This window comes from Natrix helvetica, assembly GCF_964273705.1.
Source record: "Natrix helvetica genome assembly, chromosome: 1".
Classification (NCBI taxonomy): Eukaryota; Metazoa; Chordata; class Lepidosauria; order Squamata; family Natricidae; genus Natrix; species Natrix helvetica.
In genome coordinates, this window is record NC_138548.1 from 117,184,318 (window position 1) to 117,200,907 (window position 16,590).

Here is a 16,590-nt window from a genome sequence, read left to right on the forward strand (position 1 = left end):
ATGGGCTGAGGTGGGTGGCTTGAGGTTTGTTTGTTGTTTGTTTGTTTATTGGATTTATATTCCGCCCTTCTCCCAAAGGACTCAGGGCAGCGTACAACATTAAAAAACACATTTCACAAAAGTTAAAAGGAAATTCGAAACAATCCAAAAAACAAACCCAATTAATATAACAATAATATTTTAAAAATTAGATAAAATGAACAGGCCAGGCTGGCTTGCTGGAAAAGCCAACTTTTTAGGGCGCGTCGGGGACCGGGGGTCGGGGATTATGTGATGCTCCAGGGGCAGCTCATTCCAGAGGGAAGTCGCTCCCACAGAAAAGTCTGTCTGGCCGACGGCACCCTGAGGAGGCCAACTCTGTGGGATCGCACTGCACGCTGGGAGGCTACTGGTGGCAGTAGTTGGTCTCTCAGGTACCCTGGGCCAAGCCATGGAGTGCTTTAAAGGTCATAATTAATACCTTGAATCGCACCCGGAAAACAACCGGCAACCAGTGCAGGCCGCCTAAAGGGGGTGTAACATGGTAGCACCTTGGTACCCCCATGATAACCCGCGCGGCCGCATTCTGGACCAGCTGAAGCCTCCGGGTGCTCTTCAAGGGCAGCCCCATGTAGAGAGCATTGCAGTAGTCCAGGCGAGAAAGGCCGAGGGCATGAGTGACTGTGCATAGAGCATCCCGATCCAGGAATGGGCATAACTGATGTACCAGGCGAACCTGGTAAAAGGTCCCCCTGGTCACGGCCATCAGGTGTTCTTCTAAACTAAGCCGCGTGTACAGGAGGACTCCCAGATTGCGTGCCCTCTCTGAGGGGGCTAAAATTTCTCCCCTTATCATCAAAGATGGGACAAGATGCACAAATTAGGATGATGGAAACCACAGCCACTCAGTCTTGGAGGGATTGAGCCTGAGCCTGTTCCTCCCCATCCAGATCCGCACAGCCTCCAGGCATCGGGACATCACATCGAGGGCATTGTTTGGGTGGTTTGGGGTAGAGATGAAAAGTTGGGTATCATCAGCATATTGATGATACCGTACCCCAAAACCATGGATGAGCTCGCCCAGCAGTTTCATATATATGTTGAACAGGAGGGGTGAGAGAACCGACCCCTGGGGCACCCCACAAGTGATGCACCTCGGGGTCAATCGCTGCCCTCCAGTCAACACGAACTGTGACCGATCCGACAGGTAGGAGGAGAACCACCGTAAAACGCCCCCCACTCCCAACCCCCCCAAGTCGTCGCAGTAGGATACCATGGTCGATGGTATCGAAAGCCGCCGAGAGGTCTAATAGGACCAGGACAGAGGAGTAGCCCCTGTCCCGGGCCCGCCAAAGATCATTCGACCAACACGACCAATGCTGTCTCCATGCTGTGCCCGGGCCTGAAACCCGACTGAAACGGATCCAGGTAGACAGCTTCATCCAACTAACCAAGAGGGACACGGGTCCAGCACACAAGTGGCAGCACTGAGTCTCCCCATAATCCTGTCCATGCCCTCGGGGGTCACAGGGTCAAACTCATCCCAGATTGTCTCCACAAGATTCATCCCCGTCGACTTGCCCGAATCTACCCAGTCAGACTCCAAGCCTGTCTGGATCTGAGCGATTTTATCCTGCAGATACTGAACAAATTCTTCAGTCCTACCCTGCAAGGGGTCTTTCCAAGTTCCTTGGTTAACTCTAAGGAGCGGCTCACCCTAAACAGGGCGGCTGGGCAGTTATCTGCGGATGCGATAAGAGCAGAAAAATGTTGCTGTTTTGCCGCTTTTATCGCCACTAAGTAGGATTTAATATGAATTCTTACTAGTGTTCGATCAGATTCGGACCGGCTGGCCCTCCAGCCACTCTCTAGGCGTCTTTTCTGGCATTTCATCTCTTGGAGCTCCTCGGTAAACCAGGGAGACACCTGGGATCGACACCGGGTCAGAGGCCGCAAAGGCACAATGCGATCCAAGGCCCCAATGGCTGTCCTATCCCAGGCTTCCAGTAGGGCTTCGGTCAAGTTGTGAGCAAGGGATTCAGGAAAAGTCCCAAGCTCCATCAGGAACCTTTCAGGGTCCATCAGGCGCCTGGGGCGGAACCATCCGTGAACTGGGTGTGGCCAAGGGTGGAAGCCTAAAGGTCCCAATCCATTCTGAGTGCACTGTATGATCACATTCCCTTCTGTTGCAATAAAATTCGTTGCATGATGGATTCTCAAGAAATACTTCAAACCTGTTAAGTAAGTAAGCTCCCCATTAGGATAGCGAGTGTACAGAGAAGCGTAATGAGAGTGGTATGGAAGAACATGCACAAACCAGCATACATGGACACTGAATAGTATAAATAATAGTAGTTTACTATGTGGAAATATAGAGGTATTCAGAGTTCAATTTAAAGTCCAAGTCATACACGGTTCAGTCAGTCAGTTATCAATATTCTCCGTTAAGGAATGATTCTTCGAACACAGTCCAGTATCAAATAATCAGTTTAGCACACAGTAGCTAAAACACAGTACCTCATGATACATCTACACCGATCAGCGTCTAACAAACAGGGACATCATGACAACCATTTTGTCTGAGTATATTCAGAAGGAAAAACAACAGATGGGGTGGGAAATAGACCTGGCTTATAGAGTGAACTCAGCGTATGCTAGAACACACAATGTTCCCAGGGAGGTACACATTAAATTTCTTAGGAAAAGCACAAGAGATGAAATCCTGAATGCACAAAGGGGGCAAGCCTTGACATACAAAGATAAGGAGATAACCATTCTGAAACAGATCCCCAAGAAAGTGAGGGAGAAAAGAAAACACTATTCGCAATTGGCGAATAAATTATACCAGAAGGGGGTGTGGTTTCGATGGTTGATGCCTGAAGGTATGTTAATATTCTGGGAGGAGACAAGAGTTAGAATTAATACACCCATAGAGGCGCAGGCCTTTATGGAAAAAAATTAATTACTCCTAGAAAAACCAGAAGACACTTCAGCAGATATACAAGACATGGGAGGGGCCGGAGCGCTGCCAGCGGGGGGAGATGGGGCGACACCAAGAAAGCTCAGATCACACAAATGAGTAAGAAAATCCACGTGATATAAACTGATCGAAATTACCAATTGAATTTACCACACTGACTATATGTTATTACATAATATTTGAATTTTATGCAAATGTATACTATGAGTTTGGAGGGGGGGGTGCACCTACCACATTTCGCGGCTGCCAAAATTTGTAACTTTTCCCATACCTTTTTCCTTTGTAAAATATTTAAAAAAACCAATAAAACTTTGTTTTTTTAAAAAAAAGAAACAGTACTACCATCCTGGTTTATAGTGTAATCATTTACTACTAATACTTTGCCGTACATTCAAATATCTTATGTCGGTATGCTTTGTCCTCGGCTTTACAGCTAGATTTGATGCCATCTGGATTGCTGCTTGGTTATCTTCATGTACAACAATAGCTTCCCGTACATTAATTCCCATATCCATTAGGAGTTGCTTGTAACAAATTAAATCAGTACATAACAAAGATAAACATGAAAATTCAGCCTCCATTGTTGATAAACTTAAATGTTTTTGATGAATAGACTGCCATCCAATTAACGCCTTTCCTAAGAATATCGCGATACCTGATGTAGATTTACGTGTAGACACGTCAGTTGTAAAACTTGCATCAGCGTATGTGGTTAATATCAGTTCATCCTTAGGTTCTAAATATAAGGCATAGTGTATTGTCTGTTTAAGATCTCTCAATACACATTTAGCAGCTTGCCAGTGCCATTCAGTAGGTTCAGCATTAAACCTGGCCAATTGATTAACACTATATGCTGTCCCAATATCTAAATGATTCACTACATATCCATGCTTAGCTGCCCAAACTAATGATGTACATAAAGTTGTAGCTTTTAAACTAGGTGCAAATACTTCATCATAGTCATTTGCTGACTGATTGAAACCTTGTGCTACTAATCTGGCTTTATGGGTAACAGTCCCATCTACACTTGTTTTAATCTTGTAAATCCATTTACATCCTATTATATTCTTACCTGGTAGTAACCGTACATTCTCATATACCTCCAGAACAGTGGTGAGTTTCTGCCTGTCCGCACCGGTTCAGGTGAACCGGTTCGTCAATGGACCCGGAAGTAAGTTCCTGCCCCGCCCCTGTCACTCGCTCGCTCACTCACTCGCCCCCACCCGTCCAGAAGCTGCTCCATTGCTCGCTCCCCCCAGCCCGTCTGCACTATCCTAGCCCCACCCACCGCTCACTGATTGGCTACCTCACCAATTGCCTCACCCGCCTCTAAGAACCCTATCTAAACCCACTTACTTTTTTTTCCTGTTTGGCGCTCTATTGCTGCCTGCTGACTCCGAGGAGGTAAGTAAGCTGCAACTAACCTGGGGGAGGGGGCTGCCGTGGCCCTGCACTATAAGCGACTCCAGTGACCTTTTGAGGCCTTGCAAGGATCCCAGGCTTTCTTATAGCGCAGGGCCGCATGGCCGCCAGAAGGCATGGGGGTGGGGACGGCGGCAGGAGCTTACGTGGCATGGCCAGTCCAAGTTCGGGGACCTTGCAAGGCCTTGGCGTTTTTTGCATTGGGGCGTGCTTCAAGAGAGAGGGAGTAAAGACCTTTTCCGGATTGTTGGTGGTGGAGGTATGGGCCCGTGCTAACTAAAGCAAGTCCGGGGAAGTCCTTTGCACCAACTGGAAAAGGTCTTCACTCCCCTCCTCTTGCAGCATGCCCCGATGCAAAAAATGGCGAGATCGGCGCACTTGGGGCTGCTGCTGCGATGTCCAGGGAGGCTAAACCAAGCCGTGTGCCTCTCTCAGCCACTTTTGCGGCTTCACGGAGCGTCAAGAACCTTCACACTCTTCTCCGCACTCTCCTTGGCTCCTCGCAATGGTAATAGACGTCCAGAAGCAGCGGGGGCCGGAAGCCCTAGCCCCAAAAGCCGATTCTGGACATCTATTGCAGTCGTGAGGAGCCGAGGAGAGGGCGGATAAGAGCGTGAAGATTAGGGTTACTGGGCAATGTGTGTGTGTGTGTGTGTGAGGCTAGAGTTGCGCCCCCCCCCTGCACCCTCCCGGGGGTCGAAGCACCTCAAAGGGACAGGCAGGCTGCCACAGCTCCACTGAGAAGACATTTCTGAGAAGAGAAACTTCTCTGGTCGCGCCTGACCTGATGGAGCGCCAGCAACCACCGGCCCGTCGCCAGGGAGACAATCAGTGAGGTGAACCACATGGTTACTCTGATCGCACGTGTGCATCCCGACCGGAGAAGTTTCTCTTCTCAGAAATGTCTTCTCAGTGGAGCTGTGGCAGCCTGCCTGTCCCTTTGAGGTGCTTTGACCCCCGGGAGGGAGACTAGAGTTGCGCCCCCCCTGCACCCTCCCGGGGGTCGAAGCACCTCAAAGGGACAGGCAGGCTGCCACAGCTCCACTGAGAAGACATTTCTGAGAAGAGAAACTTCTCCGGTCGCACCCGACCTGGTGGAGCTGGCCCGTCGCCAGGGAAACAGTCAGTGAGGTGAGCCACGTGGCTGATCCGATCGCACGGCCGCAGCCCGACCAGAGAAGTTTTTCTTCTCAGAAATGTCTTCTCAGTAGAGCTGCTGAAAGGGACAGGCAGGCTGTTGCCGGCGCTCCACCAGCTCCGGTGCAGCCCGAACGGAGAAGTTTCTCTTCTCAGAAATGTCTTCTCAGTGGAACTGTGGCAGCCTGCCTGTCCCTTTGAGGCGCTTCGACCCCCGGGAGGGAGGGTGCGGGGGGGGCATAACTGCAGCCTCACACACACACGTTGCCCAGTAACCCTAACCTAGGTAACATCATCAGTGCTAGAAGGGAGTGGTGGGGGGGGGGGGAAGGAGGAGAAAGGACAAAAAGGAGAAAGAGAGCGAGAAAGAGGAGGTGGGGGAAAGTGGGATCCTTGCTGCTTTCTGAGCTTGGTGGGTTTTTTTACAGATGTTTCATTACCAAACTAGGTAACATCAGTGCTAGAAGGGAGTGGGGGGGGGGAAGGAGGAGAAAGGACAAAAAGGAGAAAGAAAGGGAGAAAGAGGAGGTGGGGGAAAGTGGGAACCTTGCTGCTTTCTGAGCTTGGTGGTTTTCTTACAGACATTTCATTACCAAACTGGATAGCATCATCACTGCTAGAAAGAGTGGGATATATTGAGAGGAGGAAGAGGGGGGGAGGGAGACGACAGTGGGGTCCTTGGTGTTCCCTGAGCTTGGTGGTTTTCTTGCAGACATTTCATGACCCAGCTAGGTATATCACACCAATGACAATAAAATATCTGCAAGCAAGCCATCAAGACCACGGGGCATTTATTTCTTCATTTATTAAATTTATATGCCTCCTGCCTCGTGGTCATCACGATCTCCTCATCAAGACCTTCCACAATGACCAGCCTTAGAACTACATCTCCACAATCTCAAATTTTATTTATTGTGTATAGAATATTTTAATGGTTTTATTTTAAATTATTGTGTATAGAATATTTTAATGGTTTTATTTTAATTTATTATGTGTAGAATATTTTTAATGGTTTTATTTTAATTTATTATGTGTAGAATATCTTTTTTAAAAATTATTTTTAGGGAATTTTTATTTATTGTTTATAGAATGTTTATTACAAGAAATGTTACTCCTTTTTGCAAATGTTTTATTTGTGATGCAATATGTTGCTTTTAAGTGTACAGGTTGGTGCATGTTTTATGTGTCTCAAAGTGGCTTCTTTTCTATGGGCAGGCCAGGTTGGTGCAAGGCAGCTTTGCCAGATATTGTGTGTTTCTGTGTGATACCTGGTTGTTTAGGTAATTGTGAGGTGGTTGCTGGTTCTGTGAGCTTCCTGGCACTGTCCTTTATAATTTCCCACAATGCCTTGATGGCTTTTATTCCAGTGGCTTTGTCTTTCCTGTCCTTCGGGTTAGGGGAAAAAAGTGGTTTCATCTGCAGTCTTTTGGAGGGAAATTGTTGATTTTTGGTGTTTTCCTGGCACTGTCATAGTTTGTGTGTGGGGGTGGGGGTGTAGTGTCCCGCAGTTACCTACACATTAATAATGATCAAGTACTAATAATATTTCCTTATACATTTTAGTGACCTTTCCTTACATAATTGGTGTTTTCTTTCATACTTTTAGATTTCTAATTGCTGTTTCTGTTAGTTAGCAATTGATAAAACAAATCCCACATGAAAAAGTATTCAAAGCCTTCTTGATTTTAATTGTCAATTTATTCATTCCTGCATTCTAATATTTATTCATTTTCATATCTTTGTTTTTCCACTGTTGTGCAAACACAATTCCAGCAGCTGCTAACATGTGTAAAATTAAATATGTATTGTATTCCCTTTGAAATACAAGTAGTAAGTAGTAGCTACTTACCTTCTGTAAGTAGCTCTTTTATTGTTTTGTGTACTTATTTTAATCTTATTTAAGTAGTAAGTGCACAAAATAATAAATTTCCTTTTTTTTGCCTAGTAATTTTTTTTATTGTTTTTCTCTTTTCATCATATGTTACAATCGTTATGTCAACATTTTGTACATTGTTATATCGTCTTATCTATACATGTTTTTCTCTTTTCACCATATATTACAGTCATTATGTTAACATTTGTACCTTGTTATATTATCTTATCTATACATGTTTATAATATTCCGCTTCTATATTTACATACTTTTATATACAGTTCTATACGTATTTATATATATTGTTTTGGGCTTAATTTTTTTTCTTGTTTTCTAACCATTCATACCAATTATTCCAGATTTCATAATATTCTGATTCCTCTTTATCTTGTAATTTTAGGGTTAATTTGTCCATCTCTGCACAGTCCAATGTTTTTTTTAATCATTAATTCATCCGGGGGGGGGGGGGTAGTAGTTTGTTTCCAGTATTGAGCGAAAGCAATTCTAGCTGTAGTTAGAAAATGTGTTAGTAAATATTTGATTTTTTGTGTGTATTTCCCTTTGATTATTCCCAGCAAGAAGGTTTCGGGTTTATATTTTATTTGTTCTCTTGTGATTTCTTGCACCCATTTCCAAATTTTTTCCCCAATATTTTTGTGATTCTGGGCAAGTCCACCACATATGATAGAAGGTCCCTTGTTCTTTTTTACATTTCCAGCAGGTTGGTTTCAAATTTGGGTATATTTTAGCCAATCTTGTTGGTGATAGGTGCCAACGATAAAACATTTTGTATATATTTTCTTTCAATGTTGCTGATCATGTTAATTTATAGTTTATGTTCCAAATTCTTTCCCAATCCGCTAGATCTATATTATAACCAAAATTTTTGGCCCATGCTATCATACAGCCGTTAACTTTTTCTTCTTCTAATGTTACTTCTAGCAAATATTTATACATTTTCGTTATAAAAAATTTTCCGGGCCAATTAAGATTTTATCTATTTGTTGCAATTCTGTATATATTCCATATTCTTTTACATCTTTTTTGTATCTTGATTGTAATTGCAGATATGGCCACCAATCTATATTTATATTATTCTCTTTTAGTTCTTGATTTGTTTTCAAATTCCCCTGGTTATTTAAAATTTCACTGTATCTAATCATTTTTGATAGATCTAGCATATTGGGATGTATCATAGCTTCCATAGTGGAGAGCCATATTGGTATTTTCATGTAGTGTTTTGCTTTAATTTTGTTCCAGACCTGTATTAATGCATCTCTAATATAATGTGTATGGAAATATTTTTGTTTCTTTTTACTTTCCTGTTTGCAGGTCGTGGCCTTCTAATGCTAGTATTCTTCTGTTTTTTTAAATTTATCCAGTCTTTGATCCAAATTAATGCTGCTGCTTTGTAGTAGAGTTCCCAGTCAGGTAGCCCCATACCACGTCTGCTTCTATCATCCTGCAATGCTTTCAATTTTATCCTAGCTTTCTTCCCTTGCCAGATAAATTTTAGTATAATTTTGTTCAATTCAGTAAAAAAAAAAAATCTCTAATTTTATGGGGATAGTTTGAAATAGATATAGCACTTTTGGTAGTATATTCATTTTTATGGTTGCTATTTTCCCTAATAAAGATAGTTGTAATTTCCCCCATAATTCTAGATCTTTTTTTATTTGTTGCACTATTTTTGTATAATTATTTTCTTTCATAGTTGAGCACTTTGTAGTTAGCCATATTCCAAGATATTTGACTTTCTTTACCACTTGGAGTCCTATTATTTTTTCTAATTCTTTATTTTGTTTTTCCTTCAAATTTTTGGTTATTATTTTAGTCTTTTCTCTATTAATTTTTAATCCTGCCACATTTCCATATTTTCCTAGTTCTAGCATTAAACTGTTTGCTGTTTCTAATGGATCTTCTATAATAAATACCAAATCGTCTGCAAAGGCTTGGATTCTGTATTCTTCATTTTTAATTTTGGTTCCTCTTATTTCTGGATTTTGTCTAATTCGTCTCAGAAAACTTTCTAGTGTCAGGATGAAAAGCAGAGGTGATAGGGGCAGCCCTGTCTCACTCCTTTCATTATCTCAAAAAACTCTGTGTTTTCCCCATTTAATAGTATGTTTGCCTTTTGAGTGGAGTATATTGTTTCTATTAATCTTTCAAATTTGTTTCCTAGGTTCATATTCTTAATTTGTTGTTTCATATATTGCCAATTTAGATTATCAGATGTCTTTTGTGCATCCAGGAAAACAAGTGCCACTTGTTTCTCTGGCTGCACCTCATAATATTCCAAGATATTAGTATTATTCTGGTATCATTTCTAATTTGTCTTGTCGGGAGAAACCTGTTTTGGTCTGAATGTATGTAATCGTTTAATAGTCTTTTTAGTCTCTCCGCTATTATTGTTGCAAATATTTTATAATCGGCATTCAACAACGAGATTAGCCTGTAGTTTTAAATTTGGTTTTGATCTGTACCTTCTTTAGGTATTAACGTGATATGCACTTCCCTCCATGAGTGTGGTATTTTTGCTTTCATCAATGCCTCATTGTACATCTCCAGCATCAAGGGTTCTATTGATTCGCTCAAATCATCCATTGTTTTATACCATTCTGCTGGGAATCCATCTGGGCCTGGTGTTTTATTATTTTTCTGTTTCAGGATTGCTTGTTTCAGTTCTGTTTTTGTTATTTGTTTTGTCAACTTTTCTTTCATATCTTCCGATATTGATGGGATTTCTTCTCTGTTTAAATATTCTTTTATTTGTTTATCATCTATTTGTTCCCCCTTATATAGTTTTTTGAAGTATTTATGTATAATCTTTTTCTTCCCTTCCATTGTATGCTGTAATTCGCCGGTTTCCTCTTGAAGTTGATATATTAATCTTTTCTCTCTTTCTTTTCTCAATCTGTATGATAGCCACCTCCCTGGTTTGTTCGCTTGCTCAAAAAGGTTTTGTTTCATTAATTTTAGATCCTTTACTATTTCTTCCTGGGCTAGTATATTTAGTTTGTGTTTCACTAGCATCCAATCCTTTCTAATTTTATCGTTTTGTGGCTTGTTTTGCAGTTGTATTTCTAAATTTTTAATTTCCTCCTCTAATCTCTTCTGTTGTATCCATTTTCTTTATTTCTTTTTGCTGAATACGCTATAATGATTCCTCGTGTATAGGCTTTCATAGTATCCCATACATTTTGTATTGGTGTCTGTTTTTTGTGTTTTCCTTAAAAAATAGTTCCAGCTCATTCTTACATTTTTGAATAAATTCTTTTTCTTTTAGTATTTGCAGATTTAGCGTCCATCTTCGTCTAGTTTTTTTCCCCCTTTCCAGATTATTTTAATGGGGTTGTGGTCTGCCCAAGTATTTGGTAGTATTTCAATTTTATGTACTTCTGCCCCAATTTCCCCATTCATCCATGACATGTCGATCCGTGACCACGATTGGTGTGGATTGGAGTAAAAAGTAAATTGTTTTTTTTCTGGTTCCATTTTTCTCCAGATATCTTTTTATATCTTCTTTTTGTAGATCATCCATTGGGACAAAGAATTCAGTGACATCGTCTTGGCCACTCCCACCCAATCACATGGCTGGCAAGCCACTCCCACCCAGTCACATGGCCGGCAAGCCACTCCCACCTGGTCACATGGCCGGCAAGCCACTCCCACCCGGTCACATGGCTGGCAAGCCACTCCCACAAAGCAGGCCACACCCACAGAGTAGGTTCAAAAAATTTTTGAAACCCACCACTGCTCCAGAACTTGTAAAGATTTCAGTTCCCTGTTCATTGGTTTATATATTGCTGACCCAACTGTTAGCTTACATTCCTAACAAAACCCATCTCCGCAGACTTCATGGATACATATCGAGTGAATTGTGTAGTGGGCATCTTGCAGAAATACTCAGGAAAAACCAGAGATTGACAGAGTTAGATCTGTTCTTCAAAAACCCTGATGGCAAAACAGTTGAACTATTATGCGATGGGCTCAATAATCCGGGGTGCTTTTCCCCGCCCCAGAAATAATTGTAAGTTTTCGGATTTGTCTCTGCAGGTTTCATGGAGGGATCCTGAGTGAATCTGGCAGCTGCAATACAGCTTCTGCAATACAGGTTGCAGAAGTATTCAGGAGAAACCATAGATTGATAGCGTTGGAGCTGTCCTTCAAAAGCCCTGATGACAAAACAATGGAACTATTATGTGGTGGGCTGAATGATCCAGAATGTACAATAAAGAAGCTAAAGTAAGTAATGCATTTTCCTACACAAAATCATCTTGTGAAGGTTAATATTTTGAAAATATATCCAGAGAGAATCAGTTTACATTCCATTGTTTATTATATTTATTTCATTTCCTTTAAAAATGTAATACACGGTTGTTTTTCCTAACATAATGTTAATTTTGAGATTCCTGTCTGCAGGATTTCTAGAGAGAGCCTGAGTGAATCCTGCATCAGGCATCTTGCAGAAGTATTCAGGAGAAACCAGAGCCTGAGACAGTTAGAACTGACCCTCCAGAATTCAGACAAGAAAACCATGGGACTGTTGTACGAAGGGCTCAAACATCCAGAATGTAAAATAGAGACACTACAGTAAGTGGCCTCTCTCTCTCTTCATTTTCATGTGCCAATCATCTCTTCAATGTTTATCTTCTGGAAATATATCCAGGATGAGGCAATTCTAAATGTAATATATAACTTTCTGTTCTTTAAATGCTACAGTTCCTGTTTCTTTTCAAATATCTAAATATTAAAACTCTTTATGATTATCTTTCAGTGGGAAAAACAGTGCATTATTCAGGCTTGTTTGTTTTTATTTTATTTTTAAACATAAATATCATCTTTGCATTTATATATCTATATGTCCATTTTTACATATTTTTCATCTACTCCTATTATTATTTATACTTATATTTCTATACATGTTACTCTTTCCATGTACTTATTTCTATACAATACATCTTACATCCTTCTATGTACTCAGATTCTTCTTTGTCTTTTATTTCCTTTGTGGGTCTGTCCATTTCGACTCACTAGAATGTACCTTTTTTATCATGTTTTCTTCTATTGGTGTATTTTTGTTTTTCTAGTTGTGTGCATATATGATTCTTGCTGCCTTTATTACTGTACATGTAGTATTAGGTATTTGATTTTTTTCTCATAGTTCCCTGTAATTGTTCCTAATAAAAATATTTCCGGTTTTAATTCTATTGGTTGTGTAATTATCTTGTCCAACCAGCTTTTTATTTTTATCCAATATTTTTTTGCTGTTGTACACTTCCACCACATATGATAAAAGGTTCCGTGTGCCTGGATACATTTCCAGCACTTAGGTGAACATTTCTGAAACATTTTTGCTATTCTTGCTGGTAGTAGGTGCCATCTGTAGAACATTTTGTACAAATTTTCCCTGTATGCCATTGCCATTGTTAGCTTGTAATTTATTTCCCAGAGGCTTTGCTAATTCTTCTGTATCCAAAGTTTGTTGCCCATGTTGTCATGGTCTCTTTCAGTACTTCTTCAATTTTGAATCGTAATAGATAATGGTCTATTTTTTGATCAGTTTTTCTTCAGTCCCCTGTAAAATTTTGTGTAGTTCATGTGGTTCTTTGTAAAATCCATCTGTTCCTAGATCCTTCTTATACCTTGTCTGTATCTGTATCATATACGGCCACCATTCTATAGCTATTCCCTGTTTTCAATGCTTGTGGAAGGCAAGCAGAATTGGGGTAATCCTGATCTTGAGAGTGATGGTGCTCCAGAGCAAGTGGGCTACGTATCTCAGAGGGTGGTGGGTTTTTTAACTATAGAGGATTTTAATTTAAATCAAATTAAGTTTCATATTTTACCCCTTGTCTTTAGAACTATAGTTTTCTTGTTAATGATAGTTTATTTGCACATTCCATCTAATTTTTCTATCTGGTTATTTAACAGAAACTTGTTAGGAACTGTTTTCAGGTTCTTTCTGAGAAACATTGAGGTCTTTAAAACTTTGTTTTAAGGAGAAATAAAAGCCATAATTCTTAAACTATTGTGACAATTTATGTTATGAATTAATACCTTCACATCCTTCCTTTTCCTTGAGTCCTTCTGGCCTGTTAGGCATTTTCTGAACATTGACGGTATATTCTTTTGGAGTGGCAACAAACCTATATCCCAAATAACCCAAATGACAAATCAGTAGGGCAAATGTTGGACTAGAAGGTAGTTCATTCATGCATCTATGCCCATTTTCAAAAGCAGCATAATAAATGCTCACAGACATCATGGATGGGTTGCAAGGAGCATCTGAGGTGTTGCTTTTCACTGCCCTTTGGGCCAGTTTGCCTAACCTTTGACCTTTCTTTTGGGGTAAAAGGAGAAACAGGAAAACTCTTTTCAGGTTCAGGTTTGCTCCAGGATAATTCAAGTGGTGCAAGGGAATGGCAGTGCCAGCAGGAATTGGCTACAGCCAGCAATGCTTGGAAGTTCTCGTGAAATACACAAAATGGCCTTTGAGTAAAAGAAAATCCTGCTTCCTCTCCCTCAAAGTAATTAATAAGAGCAGAAAACACAGATATACAAAATTCATTGTTGGCTAAGTCCAAAAGTCTATAAAGTGCTCATTTGAGAAAACAAGCTGCACATATTTGATAGAAGCTGGTTGCTTTGAAGCCATTGTTCTGACTGCAAGTCATTCAAAAGATAACTAGAAAAGTGTTTAAAAACTAGTCTAAGAGTTCTTCCAAAAGGGGAGACCAACTCTGCCCCTCAGAAGCTCACATGATGCCTAACCAAAGCTTTGCAGAGCACCAGGCAGGCAATGCTCAGGGAAAGGCCTCTGCAGGAACTAGGGGTCTTCCCTGTCCTGCAGTCCAAAGGCCACTAGGGGGCGGATGGTACCCAGGCAATCTCCAGAGGCCAGTTAAGACCTGGGCAGCAGCATCACCAAGTTCATCCATGAGATACAGCAGATCTTCCCTATGACAAGGTTTGTTTCAGGAGCAGAAGAAAAATGTTACTATGAAGCTACAAAAGATGAACGTAGGCTTCTAAGGTCAGTGGGCTGGGGATGAAACATGCCATGAAAATATGGCCTTTAGAAATGGTTAAGAGTCATTTTGAGGGGATGTGAAGAGGAATTCAAAGCGTCAAACATGGATGACTTTGGGGGCATCGAGAGCAAGCTGAGATTTTATCAAAATGTTGAAATGTGTCTCATTTCTCTTAAGTTCTTGCAGGTGACAATATGATGCATATTTTGTCATTTTCTTCCTTCACTACCATCTCTCTCCCTTCAATGGCCACATTGTCTTCTATTTTAATATAATTAGTAGAAAATCTACTTGCTCTTTCATCTTTGACCAGGTTAGCACTGGTGTTTTTCCCTTAAAAGTGTCTAATGGAGGCCTTTTCTGAGCTGCAGTAAGAGACCCTAATCCAGATCCACTCTGGAAAACTGGATGCCTCAACTTCTCTTGGGGGGGGGGCATTCGTTGGCCACGTGTTTCCTCCTGAGTTTGCTGGCAGAGACCCTTATTAACGTTCAACAAGAAGTAGCTATTCAAGCTAACTGTAATTTCCAGCCTCCCAGATAAACTCTGCCTACCACATGGCAACCCCCTGCGTGTTCTTGGTCTATCCTTTGGGATCTACCCATTGGGATCTTTAAACATGTGTTAACTCTTGATTTTTCCCATTGGATATTCATTTGAGACAATGTGATTTTGATAGTTCTCTGTCCGCCGATTGCTTTGCATGTGATTAATACTAAAAAGCAATTGTTACATTTTCTCATTCTTTTTCTAAAACAATAAAATTAATTAATGAATACCTAATGAGATTGATCCATTGTGGTATTTGGGGGGGATTTCGTACTCTAATTACATGTCTTGTCCTATAGGGTCAACTGGTGACACTATAGAATTTGTTTCATTTTGTCAAATTCTTACTAACAATATATAATATGTCGTTCCAGAATACTTCAGAGAAATAGTAACCAATCAATAAGTCCAGAATGTAAAATCAGTTCAGAACACATTTGAAAGTGGCTTAATCAATATATCTTTAAAGACACTTCTTGGCAAGATGCCAAAGGCTTTTAACCAGGATCCTCTTCTGAACAGCTCGTTCTGGTGCTGGAAGGGGGCAGCAGGCAAACACTGACTGTGTGCTGCTCCTGGGAGGCTGGGGGGGCATCATTGCATCGATGGTAAATGGTGTGTGGTGTGTGGGCAGGTTAGAATGGTGTGGTGCAAAATTAACTCCATTCGGACTTAAGCCAGAATCCAAACGCAGGGGCAATGGCAGTGAGTGGTCAAATTAGGAAGCCCCCACCTACTGATGCCTACCAATTGCCCACGGTAGCTTCTCGTTTTCACCACCACCACCATTGCCTCTGCACCTGGACTCCAGCCTGATGCCGAATGGGCAGTTTGGCTGCCCCCCTCCCACTGTGCACTCCCCCCACCCCCTTCCCCATCAGGAGTAGTGTGCACGCAGCATTTGGCTGCTTTCCCCTACCAGCACCAGGATGAGCTAGGAGCAGTTAGGGTTTGCCTGCCTTCCCCCTTGCTCTCTTCAACTCTTATTCCTTTCACTTTGATGAACAGAAATATTCCAAGTTGAGTAATATTTTGAAAATATATCCAAGGAAAAGCAGTTCAATTGCCATAAATACATTCCCTTGATTTCCTATTAAAGAACAATCCATAATTATTTTTCAAGAAATAATTGAGATTATTTTGGACTTCAGACTTTCTGCAGATTTCCTGAAAGAATCTGATAGCAGGCATCTTGTAGAAGTATTCAGTCAAAACCAGAGTTTGAGAGAGTTACACTTGTACATCTCCTTCCAAGACGAAGAAACAATGGAACCATTGTGGGATGGGCTCAAACATCCACAATGCACAATAGAGACATTAAAGTAAGTGACTATTTATTTTCAGTTTGATCTGCATAAGTGTCTTTTGGCTGTTAATATTTTAGAAATATATCTAGAGAGTCAATTCAGTTGCCATACATGGCCCTATTCTCTTACAGCTCCTATAAAATACATTGCATACCTGATATTCAAGAAAAAATTGCATTTTTTTCTGGTGTGGCTGGGAGGTGGGGGGACAGGCAGCAGGGCAGTGGCTTAGGGAAAACTCTGTGAATGTCCTAGAGTGGCCCAGCCAGAGCCCTGACTTGAACCCTAATGAGCATCTCTGGAGGGACA

The 16,590-nt window shown here is 41.2% G+C and overlaps 1 protein-coding gene across 1 annotated transcript in view; it reads left to right on the plus strand.

Moving 5' to 3' along the window:
- Positions 1 to 16,300, plus strand: part of LOC309388973 (NACHT, LRR and PYD domains-containing protein 12-like) — a gene marked incomplete at its 3' end in the record, with an annotated part of 113,647 nt that extends 97,347 nt beyond the window's left edge. The window contains exon 11 of the mRNA XM_081946803.1: positions 16,126 to 16,300. Coding sequence (XP_081802929.1) covers positions 16,126 to 16,300 — 175 coding nt within the window. The remainder of the gene's footprint in view (positions 1 to 16,125) is intronic.
- Positions 16,301 to 16,590: the final 290 nt, after the last annotated feature.